At 43.6% G+C, this 22,898-nt stretch overlaps 1 protein-coding gene across 3 annotated transcripts in view; it reads left to right on the plus strand.

The window, feature by feature from the left end:
• Nucleotides 1-3,380: 3,380 nt before the first annotated feature.
• The window catches only part of acap3a (ArfGAP with coiled-coil, ankyrin repeat and PH domains 3a), a 61,975-nt gene continuing 42,457 nt past the window's right edge, over nucleotides 3,381-22,898 (plus strand). For all 3 annotated transcript variants that reach the window (XM_042099011.1, XM_042099010.1, XM_042099012.1), the window contains exon 1: nucleotides 3,381-3,533. In XM_042099011.1, coding sequence (XP_041954945.1) covers nucleotides 3,487-3,533 — 47 coding nt within the window. In that variant the 5' untranslated portion in view covers nucleotides 3,381-3,486. The remainder of the gene's footprint in view (nucleotides 3,534-22,898) is intronic.

Consider the following 22,898-nt stretch of genomic DNA (forward strand, 5'->3'; position numbering starts at 1 on the left):
TTACCTGCAAATTAATTGGAAATAATCTAAAACAAATTTAGATGTCTGTTCAATTAACCCATGAGAATAGTAATAATAAATAATCTGAGCTGCAGAATTTCATTATGGTTTCACATTCATTTCATCTATCTTCATCCACAGTCATTCATTCATCATTTCATCCATGGCAAGACTGTGGTTGTAACAGTGGGAAGGAGCCTGTTGGTCTTGGACACATCATCCTCCACGTGAGAGAGAGAGAGAGAGAGAGAGAGAGACATTTGGCCTGAAGATTTGGTCATTGGAGAGCACACATCTTGAGTGTCCTGAGCAGATATTGTCTTCAAGCAGCTGTTTCTTTATTGTACTGGAGCAATTAATGTGGGAGTGTGATTAAAGTCAGGCGAGATTACTTGGCCGGCAGAGCTGAGGCCAGATAATGGAGGGTCTCACAGCTGCCAGCAGGCACAGATCAGTGTCTTGAGGACTATGTTAAGCCGCTGAAAGGACACCACTGCTGATCCTCTGATCCACTGTTGAAAGGAGGGGTCATATTTACATATAGGGTATGGTAATTAGGAATGCTTTTGTTTGTTGTCATTCCATTTCTGCAGCTATGTTCATACTCTAAAGCTTTTCTTGTTTTATATCATTTCCAATTGTTTTCAACAAGTATAAATGTTGAAGATTAACTCCCAGGACTAAAGTGATGTCAGCTCCCACTTTAACCATCATTAGCTTAATCAGCTGTACTGTAGATGTCAACATTGTCTACGTTGTGGCTGCATCACTTCACATGGGTCAACCAGGGATGAAATCCATAAGTCTTGCCAGTCTTCTCTCCATGCAAGTTTTCTGTGCAAGTCCACACTCTGGTCCTGCTGCAGTTAGGCTGGGAAATGAAAAACTGAAACAGAGCTTTAGTCACGACTGACAGCTGCAGAGCAGTCTGCCCGGATCTGAAAGAATGTGTGCAGCTAAACAAAGGCTGCTCAGACTCTACAGTACCACTGAGCGCAACACAGAGTGCAGGCTGATTTGGTGGGAACTTTCATATTTCATGGTTGTGTATTGCATGCAAACATGACATCACACATTCTTGAGATTTTATAAAGATTTGGTAGACAGATATCTCACGTGACAGACTTATTCTGTTCCCTCTTATCTTTTCTTGGACTGTGTTTTCTTCAACTATTCAACTATAAATAATAAAAATATTTATTTTAGGGCGAAGAATCTAAGTTTACTCTTAAGACCAATATATAATGAACATTTAATAAACAATCATTTTTGTCTTGTGAAATCTGCATACAAATTTCTGACTTTTGTGATTATATCAGTAATCCATATAGTATTGAAATCTGCATACAAATTTCTGACTTTTGTGACTAAAAAAATTCTGACTTTTGTGATTATATCAGTAATCCATATAGTATTGAAATCTGCATACAAATTTCTGACTTGTGTGATTATATCAGTAATCCATATAGTATTGAAATCTGCATACAAATTTCTGACTTTTGTGACTATATCAGTAATCCATAGTATTGCAAGGATTGATCTGCTGTTGGGCGCTGAGCTTGTGTTCAGAAAAAATGTAGTCTAGCACATCTGCAAGTCATGTACAAAGTTTCTGGCAGAGAGAGAGAGAGAGAGAAAGAGAGAGAGAGAGAGAGAGAGAGAGAGACTCCTCCAAGTATGCCGCATCTTTCAAGTAACTCCGTCCGTTGCTGTTTTGAGAACATCTCCCAGTTTTTTTTAGCCAAAAATGAAAACATAGTCTGTTTTCAATATATTGTTTAAGAAATGTTCTGTTTTTTCTTCAGTTTCAATTTTATTTGTTTGATAGAAATAGCATAGTAACACTGCCAAATATGAGGAGTCATCTAAGGTTAACAGAGAGCAAGTAAGAAAACACCAACTGAGCCATTCTCATAAGGGCATAACTCTGGGTACTAGCTGAAGAAAATATAATGGCATACCTTGCCATTTAACTTTGCAGAGAAATGTTTGCTTTTGGCTGTTAAAAGCCACCTTTTCCGTTTAACCAAGATTGACTTACTGATATATTAATGACCATCCAGAGCAAATGTTTTTGGGGTCATATTCAGGCCTTACGTGTAATGCGGTAATCTGATAGTGAGTCACCACTTGGGCTTTTGCTTTAAAGCAGTTGCTCTACAAAAGCCTGTCAAGTAGTGGAAGGTCTGAAGATGATAAAACAATTTATTTAGAAAATGGGAATTAAATTGGGAAGTGTGGGAAAATAATTAACTCTGCTGGGCACAACCTATTAATCTGCTATGCTGTTCTATTTTTGCACTCTTGCTCAGAAAACCAGTCATATAAATCTCTGAATGTCTTGTACATGAGACAGCAACAGCATTGGGGCAATTGCAATAGCCTAGATTTTCGTTTAATTCATAACTCCTGTGACCTATGGTACACACAGAATCCACTATGGATGAGCAAAGAGTGAGACTATAGTGGAAGTTAATAGAAAAAAAAGTGGTCTTCAAAAGTCTTCGATGCTCTTAGAGACAGAAAATATTTGGTTTGCAAGTGGTGTGGTGTTTATTTACCATGAACAACATGGCTTGTAAATGTTTCAAACCAAATGGAACTAAGTTTAAAAGTAAAAATTTGCTCCATTCAACTAAAATTCAGGCTTGGTAGTGATTGCAGTGATTGGCTATTTCTGTTGTCCGACTAGTAAAGACTGACAGGGAGGTGTGCTCTTTGATTTGAATACATTTAGGGACCATCTCAATTGGTCATATATTGCACTGGTGCATTTTTTGTCCTGCAAATAAGCATTGATCAAAAAAGGTTGAATTGGGGGGTGGGGGTTGTAAGCAGTATTGAAGATATAGTGAAACCATTTATTATTTTAATCATCTGCTCCGGGTGGTATTGTCATATGTAGAAAGGCATGGCTTGCATACCTTTCATTTGCATAGGCTCAAGCCAGCACTCAGTTATCTACTCTGCTATGATGCAAACATTGATAAATAGATGTGTTGTGCTTACTTATTATTTAATTTTCGCTAATTGACAATCTGATATGACCAATGTGACTCAGTTGTGCAAAAGTAGTTGTTAGGAGAATGCATTTTAGCAGGGTAGCCTATTGTTAATAAATACCACTAATATATTTGTTGGCTACTTTATATAATTCACACATAATTTAGGAGTATAATTTCTCAATTATTGCCAAACAACATAATGTAGTATGCTACTTTGTTAAAAACACACACTATTTAAATCTTTTCACTTTATTGCTCATGTGCGTTATTGATGCAGCATCGCTCTTTGACAACGAGCCCTAACAGCCTGCAGCAGAGCGCTTCAAACGGACCTCTCGTGTCGAGGATCTCATTACTCTACAGTAGTGACTCTGCCTCTCTGGACTACGGGTGTGGAGCTGCACGCAGGAATATTCATTTTCAGGCATCTCTTTTGGGCAATGAAATTCATACAGTGAACGTAAAGACAAAAAAGCCCAACATGACGGTGGATTTTGAAGAATGTATCAAAGATTCACCCAGATTCAGGTAATTAGCTTGTATTGAACTGTATGGTGTACTAGGAGTTACGCTTGTTGAGCTCATAGATGTACTGTGTAAATTACATCTCCTTCAAAATAACTGAAATGTTTACAAGTGTGCATATTTTGAATGGCATTGTCCTATAACGTTATGATTATTATAATAATATTGTAATATTGTGTTTTGACAGTAGTGTTTCGTGGTCGAGACAGTGGTTGAAATTGTGCATAACTGGATAGTCTTCCACTGAAAGTCAGGAATTTCAGTAGCAGCATGTCAAGTTATTCTGTTGCTACACTTAGGCCTACTGACAGTTCATGTGGATTTGTGGCTTAAGTGAATCCACTGTTTTTTGTTAATCTGTCATTCTGGTCGAAAGTGTGGCAATGGCTGTGGTCACTTTTTTTTTTTTAGCTTGCCATTCATTTGTTGCAGTGTGGTCAGTCCAAATGCATTTTTTTGGGAATTAATTGATGAATTACTGTAAAATCAAGCCTAGCATTTAGTTGTGTGTACATAAACATGTGATTCTCGTGAATTTGTTCACTTGAAACTGTAATATATTGTAGAATTATACACACATACACGCCAACTCACTCACGCACACACTTGTCATGAAATACTGTAGCAATTAACCGTTTTATGACGGCGACTGCAGTGCAACTGTTGGTACTGTAACCTGTTTATCCTTAGGCCATGCGCACCTTTCATCCACATTCCAATTCATGGTCTGAAAAACCAAATGCCTTAAATCCTGTGATTGTGTACAAGGTTCCATCATGTTTACAAGATAAATCAAATTTCATCTGTTCTGGTTTTATTGGAGATATTTTTTTGGGCTCCCACTGTTGACTTCAAGGCAGCGCTGCCTGGAAGGCGCTAGGGTTAGTCAAGAGTTATGGTTAGGGTTACAGTTAGGGTTAGGGTTAGGTGCCTTTAAGTTAGCGCTGGCAACGTTGTCCGGAAATCGATGGTAGGGGCCTAAAAGACTATCAAGCTTTAGCAAGGGTTCTAGTCTACTCACTTTTGGAGGCCACTTACAGAGATAGCCACTTGGGTAACCCAAATAACTAATCTGTGATGGGGAGTCATCCTCTTTGATCTTATGATGCTGATGTTACATGATTCTGGACAGTGGACTGGAAAACACTGTGTTTGTGAGGATGTATGTAGTGCGCACATTTTCCAGAACTTTTTTGAGGATTCATTTCCTTCCACGTCATGCTGGGGTGGAATGGTTCATGCTGGTGTACAACATGGTCAGAGGTGACAGTGGACAGCAGGATGCTCATCCTAGTGGGGGTGAGAGAAGTGCCACTGGAAAAGGAACCAGAACAATGCATGTTTCGTCATCATATTAGTCTTTCACTCTCTTGGACTCTTCCTCCCATATGTGTGTGTGTGTGTGTGTGTGCGTGTGTGTGTGTGTGTGTGACAAATAGAAGATATCACCAGTATAGTTTACAACCTCACAAAGTAATACATTACCACTTATGGAGCTCTTTGAAGTCACGCAGCTCGACTCAGCACATAAATACACTAACATATGTGTTATTCTGTCATTCTCTGTTGGACTTATTTTATTACTTGGCCGGTGACTGGATGTGAATGCGTAACTTGAAATACTGGACAGAAAAAAAAAAGTCAACTTCCTTCCTATCCTATGCGAGGGCTCGCTCTCCTGACAATAAGCCCAGCGAGCGTTCAGTCCATTCAGACAGCCGAGGCAGAACATGGGGTCGCAGGCATGCTTCATGTCCCACGCACAGCCTCCTGCTCTCGCTGTGCTGTGCGCATAGCAGCAGAGGTTAGATAAACAGTGAAAGCATTCCTTTACACCCACATCCTTTCCTCGGCATCGGCTTCCATTACGAGCGAAAAGGGAGGTGTATCTGAACTATGTCTGTTGTCTGTTTATGAAAGTTATGCATGTCTGTGTGCGTGTGTGTGTGTGTGTGTGTGTGTGTGTGTGTGTGTGTGTGCAATCACTGTTCTCTAACAGATCAAACCTCCACTCCAAATCAAAGACTTCCAGATTTGGCGGCAGCACCTTAATGACTGCCATCTGTGCTGGTGAGTCAGGTTGAAGGCTAAAGCTCTCTGTGAAAGTGCTCTCCCCATGGTTGTGTGTGTGTGTGGAAGGAGAAAGGAGTCACCAGTCTTGTCTGGCCCATTAACCTCTTCGTCGTCTTTTTCCTTTTGTGAGCATCCCTCTGTCGCTGTCTTCCAGTCCTGTAGAAATGAAAATGAGATCTGCTTTTCACTGCAGCAGTGTGCCTGCCTGTCTGTCTGCTCTGGTCTGGAAAGCAGATTAGCTTAGGTCATGGGAGAGAGGTGTAGACACTGCATGTAGTTGCATCATGAGCTAAGTCTTGATGCCTAATTTGTTTTTTGTGGAATGCTTCTATTATTTTTTTTCTGTCTTTGAAAGTCTTTGAAAATGTGGAATTGTGCACAACGCCTGTGCATAGTGGTCTCACTCCAGGCAGTGTACAATTTCTTCTTTCGTGCAGGTCGGAACAGCAGAGGTGTTGCATAACATCGTTTGGAGGTGGCTGGGAACCAGCCCTGGAACTTGCAGGACTTGGTACTGGAGTGGTTCACTGATTCCATTTCCTTGTCTGATGCATCAAACGTGCTTAACTTCCTGCACGTGTTTTAACATGCAAGGAGTTGGATTAAGGTCTGGCTGCATGTTGGCCTGCTTCTTTCCCTTTCTCTCCCGTCTCCCTAGTCTTTCTGCTTCCTTTGGTTTCTTTACACCCTTCACAACTAGTCAACTGGCACAACTTGATTTATGCCTCCATGATCCTCAGAGGTTTCCTTCATAGCTGTTTTTGACTCATTCTCTGGGCTGTGGAAGCCACAGGAGTCTTTTAGATTTATGGAGTTTTCAGATTTAGAGACGATTATACATTAAAAAAGAATGCTGATGTCTCACATCATCATGTATAAAGATACACTGCCTCATGTTTTGGTTAGTTTGTGGTTTAGACAGTTACTTAGATGTAGTCAGCATATTCCTCATAACGTCTCATTCAGAGAGTGTTAAGGTTCTGCTGAATGCTTGGTGTTTGCATGATGGGCCTAAATACTCTGAGAGTAACAAATTGTGATACAGGATTCCTTGTGAAAATATTGACAGATACTCTACAAATTCCTGTCATCATGAAGATAGATACTCAGTAAGTAAGCAACTATATTTCAACATGGTTTATCTGTAAGATAACCAGATTCTTTCAAAGAAACAGGCCATATACCTGCCTACAAGCATGGCTAAAATCAGATTATGTTATGTTGTGTGGCAAATGATGGCACTTGTGATTTTTCATCTTGGTGAGAGGTGAGGTAGTTGTGAAGAAAACAGCTCAACAGGGTCACAAATGTCTACTACTACCACTGCTGAAGACAGAGACCGTTGGACTGTCTGATACGGTCGCTCAACAACGTTTTTTTTCAGAATAGTGGATCTGTGTCACCCATTTGTGAATCTTAAAATACGTAACAGTGAGCATGTACCCAAAGGAAAGCTAACTGAAATCGACATCACCAGATCTCATGACTCTGCGCTAAAAGATACCAGCACTCAAAGCATGCATAAGCCACCTGAGTAAATATTTCCTCTCTGCTGCAGCATTTGCCCAGCAGTGTGTTGATAAAAAGAACATTTCTGTCATTTCATTTCAGGGATGTAATTTAATTTCAATAGAGATAAGTTAGTAGAAGTTCATTTTTATGTCTTGCTGAAACAGCATTGTCACTGCCTTGTCAAGCATGTATGTCATGGCTAGAGGGAATTTGCACTGAACCTGCACTGAACAGGCAAGTGCAGGCTGAAGGCAAATCATTGCGTGCCAAATTTGGAAATTAATTAAAGTGTGTTGACAAGACAGAGTTTAGAGAAGGTGTCTATACAATGTCTTACAATTGAAAGAAAACACTAAATGAAACAAGACTCTTTTTTGTCATAGCTAATGCACTGTATATTAGTTCTCAGTACATAATATCAGGAGTGGAATGCCATTACTCAGATGTTATGGCACAGGCTTTGTTTACCTATACATGGAATGTTTCTCCGTTATTGACTTGTTTTCATTTCCCTCTTGCATTAAAGACATCCCTTTCTGGGGATGTGGTGTAGGGCACTAATGAGTTCAAGGGGAGCAGCCTCATTTAGCCCAGATGTCCAGTTTGGAATGCCATGTTGAGACTGATTGTCACAGTCTTAGTGGTGAATGCTGTGTCTGTTGAGGGGTGTGAGAAGTAACAATACCGTGGGATTGTTGCACCCCCCTCTCCATGCCTGTTGGGCTGGGCTGCCCCCTAAGCCTGAGTCACATCCCTGAGACTGTGCTCTGCAGCCACGCTCTCAGAATGCCCGTATTGTCTCGTTCAGCTTCAAGCTGCCACCCTCATACTGCCTCTTTCATTTCATATCCGCTTGGCTTCGGGCGAACTGGAGGATCGTTCCCGACCCCCCGTCTCCCAACAGCTGGCAGATGCGGCAGTCTTCTCCCCTCTCGCCACCGGGCTCGGTGGAGGGGCTTCTGGCGGCCTGCTGTGGGGAAGTGGACAACAAATGGCTGCCCCCTGTGAGCAGCAAGCTCATGAATGAAGGCTTTGCCTCACTGTTGACTCAGAATCAGGTTATTATTATTTGTGGCTAAGTTGGTCAGGCTAGAAAGAGCTGAATGAAAGGGCACCCTCATGAAAGGATCCATGGCTGGGTATCAGCTGACACGGCTCAGTGCATCATGTCCTTATAGGAAGATACAGTCATGGCGTTATAAGAAAATAGTCATGGCGTTATACGAAGATACAGTCATAGCATTATAAGATACAGCCATGCTGTTGTAAGAAGATACAGTCATGGCGTTATAAGAAAATACATTCATGGCGTTATAAGAAGATACAGTCATGGCGTTTTGAGAAGATTGCAATTCGAAAGCCTGGCATGGCATGGCATGGTGGAATAGTCATAATTACCACGTGGATTCCATCATTGTGACGCACTGGTGTCAGAGTTACTTTTAAAAGCATACTCAGTTGGCGTCTGACTGAATAATTATGTTGACATGTTCTCATAGTAATTATAGGGGTCACTGTCCAATTCTAAGCCCATGGTGTATAATGAGAGCAGTCCATTTTAAGGTTTTCAGCCATTGGATGCTCATTCATTTATCTCGCTGAAGGACACTCAGTGAAAATATTGTTTCTCTGTGAGATCCGTGGCTATCTTGAGAGATGTCCTTTCGGTACCTACCAATAAAGGGCCTGGCCGGAGTCCTGTGTGAGATAGTCTGGCCTCAAGCACTTGGCCTGCAGGACAGTGGCTCGGAACAGCACCACTGGAGAGCTCCTTCAGCATTACTGTACCACAGAATCACTGTACCATCAGCTTGGGACTTGGTGCTCAATCTGGTCTGTCAGTTCAGTGGTCACCTGAAATGATGAGGAGGTTTCCCCTTATCCAGTTGGGACATGGATGTTAGCTCTTATGGTTCGATAGATTTGCAATAATGCATTATCTTCCAGTTCATGCAGAACACAGATTGAGGAGTCTGTTAGTTGTTTTTGCCACTCAGGTTATTTTGAGAAGGTTCCTCATGAAGAGGTGCTGTGGCCGCCGCTATGAGCTGGAAGGGATTTCCGCAGCGTGGGCTGGTTGCTTCTGCTCTATTTCATGCTGACCTCTTTCCAGAATCTGTGTCAGTTACCCCCTTTGTAGCTGTACACAAACCTACCAAGCTTCTGACTATATGGTCATCATCTGCCCCCTCCCCCCCATTCCCCTATGATTGGGCTATCAATCTCACCCACTGGGCAGAGAGCAGATGCCGGAGGTCCTCGCTACGCTGCCTGTTAACATGCCTCATTGAAGAGCTGCACTGTCATAACAGAACCTCCTGGGGTGTGGCTCAGAAGGTACACATATGATATGTGTAGTCTAATATGCAATAAATGTGTTTTTGTCTCAAAATGCTACAATAGAGGTTTCATACAAACTGCTGTGTTGTACACATTTTGCTCCGCAGTGGAGTCACCTGTGTTGTTTTGAATTCTTGCCACTCAACTAAGGATGTGATGACAGTGGCGCTCAGGTTTAGTTCATCTGTTGAAAGGTGACATGGATCTTGGTGTGTGTGTGTGTGTGTGTGTGTGTGTGTGTGTGTGGCTTGAGAACACCAGGTGATGAAAATGATGGGGATTAAGTCAGCACTTTTGAATGTGCCATCTAATCTGTGATTAGCCCACATTCACTTTGTACCCAATCACTGAATGCCAAGGTGTGTGTGTGTTTGTGTGTATAAGAGAGAGAGTATGAGAGAGTGCATGTGAGCGTGTGTGTGTGTGTGTATGTGTGTGTTTGTGTGTATAAGAGAGAGAGAACGACAGAGTGCATGTGAGTGTGTGTGTGTGTGTGTGTGTGTGTGTGTGTGTGTGTGTGTGTGTGTAACTCAGTAAACGGAAGCTATCCTTTGCCTCATAGGGGATTGAGGGTCTTACTATTGTGTTTTATCAAATGGCAATTGATCATTTATTATTGAACCATCAGTATTTTCAATGGGTTCCTAATATATTGCAATACAGTATACGGCAATGGCTTTTAATTGCAGTTAGCTCACTCTGTTAAGTGAAGAAGGGAAAAGGCAGCAGATGTATTACATCTTTGGTATTTTTGGTGGAGTGGTCAAAGGGGTCATTGGGATCTGCACTAGTTATCTTAAGTACTTCAAATTCAGGTTGAATTTAGATCATGGCACAAGCCTAATGTAATCCTCTCTATTCCTGTTGTCATTTCTACCCCAGTTCTTTACCAGGACATAAGACACGAGACCTACAACCAAGCTAGTGCACCCACCCACCCACATGTGGTAGTTTATCGTTTTACTCTCCTTTGAGTATTCATGATCAGATATAGTTTAGCATTATGATATCAGATCAGATATAGTTTAACAGGAGGAGAGTATGGCACTATTCCAGAGCCAAGTTTGAAGTGAATGAAAGTCCTTTCTTTGAATTAACATAATGTGCATAAGTCTTCTCTCATAGCATTGAGACAAGACACACTGCCAGCTCCAGGACTTAGAGTTTCCTCAGTAGCAGTTCAGGGCAGCCGTTGGCGGATCACCTCAAGTTAATTATGGGACTGTTGAAAAAAAGCAGAATAGAACTGAAGTCTGACTGGTGATTCGTGCATTTGCGTGTGGGTGTGGGAAGGGGATGGGCATGTTTCATGAAAAGTCAGGTTCAAAAGCAAACACCATGGATGCTTTTTTTGAAGAAAAGAAAACAAAAACTGCCTTTTAATGGATGAAGGTCATATGTCCCATTAAGATATCTGCAGCTCATCTGCTCTTTCAGTCTGATTTAAGTAATAACATTACTTAAGTAATAACATTGTTGTCACAGTATCACAGCTACTTAGTCTCCCAAGCCAGTAATGTGTCTAAGATATGGAGTGAGATAGATGTCTGCTACCAGCATTAGGTTGGGCTTTTCTGGAGAATGCATGCTTCCAGAGTGAAGTCATCCTTACACTGAGTAAGAGGGGGACTCTTACTGTTTACTGAAAGTTACTCACACAGACAGAGGTGATGTCATCGCTGTTTTTTATGTATGAGGGCCACAACGTGAAGCTTGGCCGTCTTGCTTGTTCCTGTGGTTGAATAGCAAGACATTTCACACAGGGTAGCACAAAAGGCATAGGCCCCTGCGTCTCAGCCAAAGTCATCTAGTTCTATAGGACATCCTGCAGCATGACAAAGAGGTCTGGGAACAGGGCCAGCCCAAACACAAGCATCAGCAGACGACTAGCGTCAGTGTGCGTGTGTGTATGCCTGAACATTTTATGAAGCACTACGGAATCTAATTTTAGAACAGTGCAGCACTATTGTTTGTTCTATGAATTTTCTTGCCTTTTCTTGTGCAGAATAAGACAATTACAGAAAGAACAAGAGATTGTTTTCACTTAGTGCTTTGTAAGGTTCCAGTTTTTTATATTGCTGATACACAAGTTTATTTTGCGCACAGTACAAATTATTCTCATATGTAGAGAACAAACATTGACATTTTCTGGCTTGTTACTAGATGGCAGGACTGGCCCCAAATTATTTTACTATCTCTCTTCATCTTTCTGATAAACTGCATCTGAACCAAACTACCTTTTCTGTTTTGACATGCTATATTGAATGTATGTAATCTGGATGCAGCATCAGGTTTGAACTTGATAAAGCAATTTATTTGGCACTGACGATTGGAGAAAACCCACTGTCCTTAATCATGTGAATCTTGTTCCACAAACCATTCACTAAAAAAAGGTTGATAGGGCAGGTTGCTGTAGTAGCCTTATTTCAACCTTGTAAGATTATCAGTAAACAGACAGAAGTACAGCTCACTGATGAGATGTGGTAACTGAAGACACACATTTTCCATGCTGTCTAGTGGCTTGATGGAATAATGTTTAGGCTAATTGATATAGACTGGACACCATAGACTGGTATTTAGTATTGGTATTTGGATACCATAGACTGGTATTTAGTATTACTATAGTAGGTGGACATAAATTCAATGATAAAGTAAGTCTTGTGGCCTATGCATCAAGTGTCTAAACACACATACACACACACACACACACACACACACACACACACACACACTTTTCCTTTTTGCCTTGAAACATTTCAGTAAACAAAGGCTGTGAGCTCATGCCATATCCTCCAGATGATGGCAGTTCAGGAAGAGCTGAAGGAGAACCGGTGTTTTCTGGTAACTGTAGCAGTCCTTTGCCTCTTCCTGTGGAGAGACTGACCTCCCGGACACAGTTTACGCATTAGAGCAGTCTTTCCCATCATAATCTCAAAAACACACGCCGGCACGATTAGTGTTTTCGAAGCACAACTGACATGTCAGCCAGAATGACACTCGAATGGGATTATGCGGGCCTGAGCGCCATGGATGCTCTTGCTTGGCTGACCTATAACAGAGCCGCTAAGACGGCCCTGTCGGCCACATGATGCCAGGGGAACAGGCAGCTCATTTATGCCAGCCTGAATCCCACATCAGTCAGAGAGCACACAAACAGACAGCCTTGTGCTCCACTAGAATTAACCACACATGAGGACTTTGTGAAACAAAAACAGCTTGAAATAATGTCCATTAACTGCAGTCAGATCACTGTTTCTATCTCTCCATATAGTTTCCTTTTCATCAAATACACATTTAAAAGGCTTTATTGACAAGACATCCATATTTCCAAAGCAGTCAAAAAATGTATGAGGGGCATGGGGAATAAGAAATCTAAGTATATATTATACGATGAACACGTTTACCGTTAGATAATGCTAGAGTCGCTCAGGTTATGACACAAATATATTTTGCTGCCAAAGCAGCTGATGGTCCCTCTACTGAGAGGATGGTGATTTTTGCCAAGCCCTTCAGACAGGTTTGTCTCTTTATGTTTTGTTTATAGTCCTGTCGTACAGAACGGATGAGTGAATGGATGGCGATTCCAAAATGCTTTGGAAAAGTTTTGCTCGCACACTGCCTGTTTGTCTTTCTATTTCTCTGACTATTAATGATCATGGTCATTCTAGCACCATATAAAAAATGTTTTGGTTCCACCACATTTCTATCATCATCCTCTGTTCTACAGATTTGCCAATTAACAATTCTCTTCTCCATGTTCATCCATTCGGGGTAGGCTTGGGGAAAGCACACTATCCCATTTCTGTCAGCAGATCAGGGGTGCTGGGGTGCATCTGTCTCTTGGCCACATCCGTGTTTTCTAGGCCATCAGAAGAGACAGTGCCAGAGTGACTGCTAGCCTCTGGTGCAGTGGAGGAGGAGCACAAGGCTTACTCAGCCCTTTCTCTCTCTCTCTCTCTCTCTCTCTCTCTCTCTCTCTCTCTCTCTCTCTCTCTCTCTCCATCTCTCTCTCTCTCTCCATCTCTCTCTCCATCTCTCTCTCCATCTCCATCTCTCTCTCTCCATCTCTCTCCATCTCTCTCTCTCTCTCTCCATCTCTCTCTCTCTCTGCCGCTCCTCTTCTCCCCCCTCCAGCTCTTTGCCTCCCAGGGGGTCCGTAGGATGCAGCATCCGTGGGCTCCCCGAATGACTCATTTGTCAGCGGGTGTTACTGTACATTACTGGAGATGGCCTGCTGTGCGCGGGCTCTTTATTGGTCCCGCTGAGAGCGTGCTGCTGAGCTGCGCTAGCGGTGGGCGCGTTAGCCACCATCTCTGAGCTCTTGCTGCTCCGTCACTGGAAAGAAAAAAGAGCTCCAGCGAGGACGGTGTCAGATGGCCAGCACATGAGCGCCAAGATGGGCGTTGGACGCATCATTTGAACAGAAAGCCTCGGGTGTGTGCGTGTGTGTGCGTGTGTGTGTGTGTGTGTGAGTCAGGTCTGGCCTTGGGAAAGTTTGAGATTTGCAGATGGACCAGAAACGGGGGGATGCATTGGTTGGGCCAGAGTGGAGGAGAGCTTGTGAGGAACAGATTCAGCTGGCTGTCTGGATTCAACGGAAAGGAATGAAACGACTCCCTTGCCGATGCTGACCATAGCACTTGGAATACCGCTTCTCCATTAGGGAGGAAAGAGTGAGAGAAACAGAGAGAGGAACGAAGAGAAAGAAACGGAGAGAAAGGGAGTTGGGAATTTTCCAGGTGTGTAAACATGGCCCACCCACCAGTGTCTGGATGTCCCCCTCTCCACATTTATCACCCCGCAGATTCATGGACTGAGCGAAAGGAGGGGGGATTCCCTACTGAACTGGACAGCAAACACCACACCCACCAAATTACAGCACCACAGGCAGATAGAACTAATGCTAGTCAACTTCAAAGCTTGCATGAAGTCCCAGAGAACGTCTGTCTAACAGTGGGACATGGAATTGGAGGCAGCCCGAGCCAAGTTAGCTGTTTAGTGTGTAGCCAGTGCAAAGTCCACAAGTCACATCCAACCAAACAGATCACTCTCTGATCAGTTGGAATGTGCCTGCCTCTGCCAACCTCACATGGAAGTCCTCATGTTGATTTGTCCCTCTGGATATCATTCTCCTCGTTTTATTTCTCAACAAAAACAAGGAAGGATCAGCTGTTTTCCGGGATTAGTCTCTCTGTTCCATCTCCACCCTAGCCTTTGGTTCACGTCTCCAATATGTTGCAATAAATGACATGTTTTGGTCGTGCCGCTCCGTCCTGCTGAATCACACCTTGGGCTCTGGCCAGGCATCTGGTTTGTATTTGCCGTTTCCCCACCACCTCCTCCCTGGGCTGTTCTCCTGTGGCCTCCTGGGACAGACTGGACCGGGCCAACAAGCAGGAAGTGCATCAGGGTCCAACCGTTGGCCCACTGAAATATGATTAAGAGGCTAGGGTTGCCAGGCAACAGGCAAGAAAGGAAGGTGTGGGTTGGAACAGCTGACCCCCACAAAGACAGAGCCACCGCCATCTGCCTCAGTGTTGTAGAATTATGTTTGTAGGTTCTCCTTGAGTAGGTTGTCCTTATTCTCAACATCGGTAATTCTTGCCTGTGTGAGGACATCTTCATGAAGAATCTGATGGTTGACCTCTGATCACACAGCCCAAATCTCAAGCATGTAAATTCATGAATAAACTTCCTACCTTTAAACCAACATTTGAACTTAATTTGCTCTCCTTAAAATCCTAGATAAAAAGGAAGTCGCTACCACCTCTCAAAAAAGTAGGTCGTCGTCTCCTTCTTGGACTCACGTATGGCATGGTGCCAACTCCCACCTTCACTGAAGATGCTTTTGTGAATTATGGATGTTTTTTTCTGTTTCCCTCATGCTGCTTCTGTTGTCACTTCAGGAGAGTCTGTGGTTTGTGTTTAGAGTCAATGAGGCGTGACTATTTCCTTCCCTCACTGCTGTCTGTTTGCACACCGCTGCGTTCCCTTATCCCTGGAGACAGAATAGAGAGAGAAATCATGGCAGGCATTGTTCAGTAGATTTGGGAGAGGAGAGTGGGAAAGGTTTTGTTGCATTGTGTTGCATCAATAAAACGAAATGAACTTCTAGTTTTTTTTCCCAAGATAATGGGGGAAATAATAGACCCTCATTCCAGGCCAGCTGGGAAAAACAATGCAAGTTTAATATAACAAATGATCTGGCGAGTTTCTAGTTTAGCCTGTGAGAAGCTCTGTCTGTATACTCTGTGTTCTTTCTCCTCTTAAAAGTGTGTGTTCTGCCAGTGTGTTTTATTCTGGTCAGATACTTTCAAACACATCGGGCCCTGGGTCTGTTGGGCCTGTTGGATCTGGAGCTGGTACTGAGCTGGACCTCATGAGGCCCCTGGCTGAGAGGCCGGAGTTGATCCACTGGACTGTGACCCAGGTTTGGGATATCAGCAGTAGCCTGTTGACAGAGAGACGTGTGAATGACTGGTTGCCTGTGACGTCAGTAGCCCATCAGTGAAGGCAATGCTGAGGAAACACCTGGTGGAAAGAGGAAAGAGACGAGCATGACTTGTCCCCTTCCACTCGGAGTGCTCCTGTCTCTTCCTAGACTGTTTAGTTTTGCTATCTATGATTTATACTGCAGTTGTTTAGACAGTATCCGGTATCCTGTTAGTTGTCTATGACATTTGAAGATTTAACAAAGTTAGTCATGCATTTACTGGGGTTCTTGGAATTCTGAAGGGCTTGGCCTTCAGCATCGTCTGGATATATAAGATTAATGAGGCATTGCTTATTAACCCATATGAACTCCGCTGCATCTCAAAGAGCATAGACAGGAAGGAAGTGAAGGCTGTACATTATATGTCTGGTATGTCTTTGTCATGCATTCTGCACAGCAAGTGCTGCCCACAAAAATGTGCTCTCTCTCTCCAAGCCTAGCCAGACCGACAGTGAACTGGACACCAATGAATTCTTTTATTTGGGTTTGCTGTTTTCTCTCATAGTTTCCATCATAAGTGAAATGTCACATTGGTGGGCTCGGGCACTGCAGCCAGAGGTTTGGCCTCCCCTCTGCTCTCCTCTCCCCCTGCTAATGCCCCCTCCCTCCCAGCCCTGCACTGCTGAATGAAGCTTGAGCCAGCTACGTCTCTGAGTCTCTTTGTCTTCGGCCCAACAATGCATCATTGTGTGGGCCCATTCTTATGGCCAATCTTTTTTTTTCTCTGCCCTGATCTCTACACTGCCAGATTGAGTGTGTGTGTGTGTGTGTGTGTGTGTGTGTGTGTGTGTGTGTGTGTGTGTGTGTGTGTGTGTGTGTGTGTGTGTGCGTGCGTGCGTGCACGTGCACATGCGTGTGTGTGTTTGTATTTTGTGAGTTCCCACCTCCCGTGCTGCATATCCATTGACATTTTTGCACGTCTGAGTCACAGCAGACCACCCTGCGCTAATATAAACCTGACGGACCAGCCAAGACATCTCATATCCTGACCTCCCCCTGCCCCCTCCCTCCACTCATCTCTGTGTCTGAAGGCCCACTGAGCGGCAGACTCTAATCGCAGCCTCATGTTAATATCACAGCCTCTCCTGGACTTTCTACATGATCCGTGTAAATCTGCTATTCATGGAGATTTTCAAGATAAAAAATCAGTTCTCGGTTGACAGGTGTCTTGACAGTTTCATCTAAGCAAAGATATGGGGTGAAGTATTTTATGTGAGGCTATACTTCCTAAACAGTCATTTTAGCTACATTTATAAAATAGCAAACCCACTAAAGCTGATAAGGATTTGAATTGGTTCCAGAAGTTACAAGCTTTCCACAATAGTCTGTGAATTCACATTCCAGCTGTAATGGCCATTATATCTTTTCTTGTTAACAAGCAGAATGTGTGACCGCCATAGTCCGAGAGGAAGCAGAAACAGAGGGTCAGTGAGCAGGGCGCCTCTCATCAAAGGGCCGTCATAAAAGAGTGCCCTTAAAGGGTTAAGCGCATGTCAGTCTCCCCTCATGGCAGGCCTTTGTTGCCCTGCTGTGTGTGCTGTCTGAAGTGCCATTTTCCCCACAGGGGCCATGGCCTAATTGCGAGGCCCTAACCAGAGACTGGGGGGTGCGAATGGATTCAGTGCACACGCCCAGCTGGTCATCCCATAATTGCCGCTCATATCAATCCCCCTCCTCCTGCCCCTACACCTCCACCCGCAGTGACCATGTCGAGCTGCTCAATTCACGCATTATCAATAAGCCTCTTTATACAGTAACTCGCTAATGCTAGTAATGTCGGTAAAGCATCCTCGTTTATCTTACTTACATTGAGTTGACTGTGTAGCTTAATCCACAGATGTGGTGAAGCACTGTTTCGTTATGGTTTGCTAAGGAGTAAAATAGTGCTTTAAATAGTGGAGAGCTGGGATGAGAACATTGTGTCAAATCTTCGCATTGTATCGCGGAGTGATTTATTATTAGCTGTGCAAAGTCTGAGTTGAAATGTCCAGGGATATTCCAACTCATGGAACGTCTCTCGGCCAATCAGAAACAAATAAATAGTTCAATAGAACCCAATTGTTGTATAATAATGTTTTTATTATTACAGACAGCTGTAATTAACATCCATAATTGGCACATCTTGGGGTCACTCCTCGGTCTTAGGTTGTAGAGTAAAGGAAAGTTATTGAAGCTCACACGCCAAACCCAGGGATAATGCCATCTGCCACGTCTTTGGAGCTAATCTTCTGTCAGACAACACACACGTCTGTATTTACTGGACCTGGCTTGGGCTAATGAGGCCAGCACGCTACGCTAATTGAGCATCTGTTGGGTAGCAGTGAGCATCCTAAACACTAGGCTAGGCTAAGGAGATTTTTTTTTTTTTTCAAGGTTGTCCATAAAGTCATGTCTGCAATCAGTGCGCTGTGTTGTAACATCGATCCCCTGAATTTTCTGTTGTGCATTAGAGGTGGCAGGTCCTGTGGAGTAGACCTCGACCAGATGGGATGGCTTCAGAGTCATTAATTATTTACAGGGAACACTATTGGTGGTGTTATTTACAGAGGTACTGTAAGGTCTTGTGTAATCTAGGTACATGCTGGCTTTGCAAACTGGATTTGTTTGTGTAGAACTGTGCTCTTTGAAACCTCAGCAGACACACAAAGCCAAGGGCACAGGAAGTCCAGCAACAACTGATATAACATTTAGCGTAGCATTCAACCGATACGCAGAGCATCAGGTGCATGAAACTTACACTGGATTTGTCAATCATTGGCCATCTCTTTGACCACATATCTGCGCCTGTTATCTAATCCTACAAATCCCAACTCAGCACAGTTCCTAGTGTCAGTTGAGACATGATTGATGGTCGGCATAGCCAGGTGGTCAGTCCGTGATCCTGTGTTAAGACGGCATTACACCTCTCTGGTCACAATATAACATATTACTGTGACTTAAGGAACTTTTGGTGAGATGTAGTCTAAGGTTTTCATCATATCAATGTCAGGATGTCACATGTACAGTATCTAAGGGGATGCGACAGCCAGTGAATTAGAATGTAATAAAAAGGAACTGTGAAACACCCCCCCCCCCCTCAGCCCCCAGCCCCCAGCCCCTTCCTCATCGCTCCACGGGGAGCTTAACACGGATGTCCTCCCGCCACATGCACCCAAATCCCAGTGGATGCGGGGATAAGCCTCTGGGGGCTGCCTCCCGCCACCAATCCCCGAGTTTAGCCCCCGCAGTAGAACTTGCAGGCTCTGCTTACAATCTAACCCTGCCTCCCAAGCGCTGGCCATCAGCCTATGTTGACACTGGGAGATATTCACATAGTTGCAAAAATAACAAACTGAAAAAAGGAAAATAGCGAGTAACAATGAGTCTCTTTGTGAAGAATAAAGATTGTTGGAGAACTTCAGGTACTTGAGGGCCAAAAACTTGGAGAGAGGCATTTTATGTAATTTCCCAAAATATCTGAGACTATGTGCCAACTGCTAGGAGAGAGGGGAGAGTTCTAGAGAGACATTGGTTTGAAAACTGCCTGTCTAACATGTTTGAGAGACAATAAAGCTCAGAAGGAGTATCCCTGATGTTAGTTGACCTTGAAGCCATGCAAACAAAACAACTCAACAACTCAAATGCTATGAAGCAGATACTGACAATGTTATGGTCAGTAGGTACTGTCAGTACTGTCAGTAATATCCCGTATTTCATTCCGGTTTATTGTGTGAATAATCTATGAGCACACGGTCATGAAGTTGATTTCTGTACGACATGTTCTGCAGTGCCATTACACTGTGATATGCATTTTGACTAGACTTGTAACCCGCCTAGTCTTCCTTCCCCAGGCTCTGCGTGTTTGGATGTATGTGAGGGACATATAAGGTGACCATGGCATCCCACTGACCGCGTCTCTTTTAGTCGCCTCGTGCCACGTGCGTGACCTCTGTGAGCTCTGAGAGTGGGTTAGGCCAGCTGCTTGCTCCGCAGGGGTCAGGTCATCCTCCCGGGGTTAAAGCCTGAGTGACCCAGGCAGACTGCGAGTGTGTGTGTGTGCGGCGCTGAAAGCACTTTATGATGTGGTTTTAATGGGTGCATAGCCTGTGTTATAGACCCATACATCATTCATGATCGTGGAATGTGAGTTGAGTGAGTGCTGGTGGTCACAATCAGGAAATCAGAGCCCCTTTGTCTTTCTGCTGTTTGACTGAAAGCAGCAATAACTTATTTATTTTTCACTCCCTTAGTTCTGTAAGATACTCTAATGTGAACGCTCTCACTCCCTTAGTTCTCTAAGATACTCTAATGTGAATGCTCTCACTCCCTTAGTTCTTTGAGATACTCTAATGTGAATGCTCTCACTCCCTTAGTTCTTTGAGATACTCTAATGTGAACGCTCTCACTCCCTTAGTTCTCTAAGATACTCTAATGTGAATGCTCTCACTCCCTTAGTTCTTTGAGATACTCTAATGTGAATGTTCTCACTCCCTTAGTTCTCTAAGATACTCTAATGTGAATGTTCTCACTCACAAGGCTACATCCACACTATTCTGTTTTCATTTTAAAATACTTCGTTTGAAATATGCTCTCTGTCCACACACAATTTGCTTGCAATTCCTGAATCTGGAACACCTGGACCCCTGTAGACAGTAGGAAGAACACCTTAAGTGCGGATCACATTCACACAATTGTCAGCAGTGTAAAATGCAGAATTGAATTGCACTACAGATGCTACCAAAGACTGGAAGGCCAGTAAAGCTTGTGTTTCGTTCTCCATGTTGCGTTCGCCACTGACAGGCTAGTAATGGAAGTTGAAGGTCCAATCAAGAAGGGAACATGGGTGTCTACATCATCGTTTTTAGATGTTTCTGGTTTCACTGTCTACAATAAAACCCAAACGCAGAGTTTTCAAATGAATACGGGGTCGATACTCTGCTGTGAATGTTCTCGTCTACACTAATGCGAGTAGAACTGCACTGCATGTCTAGAAGTCGAGATAGATGGCAGTGAGTCAGGCGGCATTTACTCAAATGATAGTAAAGATCAAGATTTCACCAAATGTTATGTAACTTACTTAACATGTTCAAAACTGCGTTCAAAAACACATTTAATGAAAGAGTTGGAAAGTTATCATGCAGTCTTGCCTCTAACTTAACTCACTCGATGGTGTTTTACGCCCCCAACGTCATCTTCCAGGCAGCACTGCCACCGCTGACTTAAAGGCACCTAATCCTAAACCTAACCCCAACCCTAATCCTAACCTTAAAGGAGAATTCCGGTGTGATATTGACCTAAAGTGTGTTGAAACATGATACCGAGTGTGAACGTATGTCTCATAGCCCATCTCGGCTTGTCCCCTGCACTCCAAAATCTGGTGCTAGTTAGCCGATGCTACCAACAGCTTTTTCAATGGTGGTGCTTCGGCATCGGGCTAGCCATGCAAATAAATCACTATTTTACACCATTTACGAGGCTCAATGTATCTCCACACTTCATTGGTAGACTTCCGAGGGCCCTGATATTTAAAACGAGACATTGAGAACTTTGAAAAAGCACTGGTAGTTTACTTACAAGACGATTTATGCAGACAGTATCTTCACGAAGTTTAGCATTTGCAGCCATCTTGAATTTAGTCACGATAAGTTGAGAGACAAGTAAGAATGAACTGGTATGATAAGGGATCAGATTCCAAAAATAATTCTGTGGAAATGCATGATTCCAGTTTCTTCCAGTAGCAGTAACTGGAATCCATGCATTTCCACAGAATTATTTTTGGAATCTGATCCCTTATCATACCTGTTCATTCTTACTCGTCGCTCGACTTATCGTGACTAAATTCAAGATGGCTGCAAGCGCTAAACTTCATGAAGATACTGTCTGTATAAATCGTCTTGTAAGTAAACTACCAGTGCTTTTTCAAAGTTCTCAATGTCTCGTTTTAAATATCAGGGCCCTCGGAAGTCTACCAATGAAGTGTGGAGATACATTGAGTCTCGTAAATGGTGTAAAACAGTGATTTATTTGCATGGCTAGCCCGATGCCGAAGCACCACCATTGAAAAAGCTGTTGGTAGCATCGGCTAACTAGCGCCAGATTTTGGAGTGCAGGGGACAAGCCGAGATGGGCTATGAGACATACGTTCACACTCGGTATCATGTTTCAACACACTTAAGGTCAATATCACACCGGAATTCTCCTTTAACCCAAGCCTAACCTTAGTGCCTTCCAGGCCGCGCTGCGGGCATACGTTGGGGGCATTAAACACCAAGAAACACTTAACTCAAGCTAACACATAGAGCAGCTTTAAGTTGGAGGGATATGGATCTGCCTGGCTTCTTTCAGACAGACATCATGCTGACCCTGGCATTCCTGCCTCTCTGGCATTCAGGCGGGAGGTAGAGCATTCCTCCAGAATCAGCTGTGGTGGCCTCCTCAACAGGCCTCATGGGAGAACTGCCACTTTGGAGGAGCCCGCTCCAAGATGACCGGACTGTGATACCCAGAGTTTCTGTTCTGTCTTGGCTGTGGCTGAGGCTATTTGCTGGATGTTTGCTGGCACGGTTCAGGCAAAAGTGTTTCCTAACCAGAGATGTTTGTGTCAGTTTCCTCTCAGGGGATCGAGACCTCGAATCAGTCAGTTCATATCAGAGAGGGGATGTCTCTCTGTTATTACTATCAGTGATGTTTGTTGTAGTTCTTCGTTGGTTCCTGAAGAGGCTTGTGAGTTTATTTGATCTTGATGGTGCCGTGCCAGTAGATCTGGCCTGCGCAGTGTGGGAGCAGAGTGCAGGGAGGCTGAGGGAGAGTTGGGTTTAGTCTGAATGTCACAGGAGAATAATATGCCTGTGTTCTCCTCTCTTCCGGGACATGCAAAGCAGATACCATGCACATGGTCAGATTAGAGAGAGTGTGTGTGTGTGTGTGTGTGTGTGTTAGTTCTGTGTGTGATCTTCAACTGTATTGAAAAC

This window comes from Alosa sapidissima, chromosome 7, assembly GCF_018492685.1.
Source record: "Alosa sapidissima isolate fAloSap1 chromosome 7, fAloSap1.pri, whole genome shotgun sequence".
Lineage (NCBI taxonomy): Eukaryota > Metazoa > Chordata > Actinopteri > Clupeiformes > Clupeidae > Alosa > Alosa sapidissima.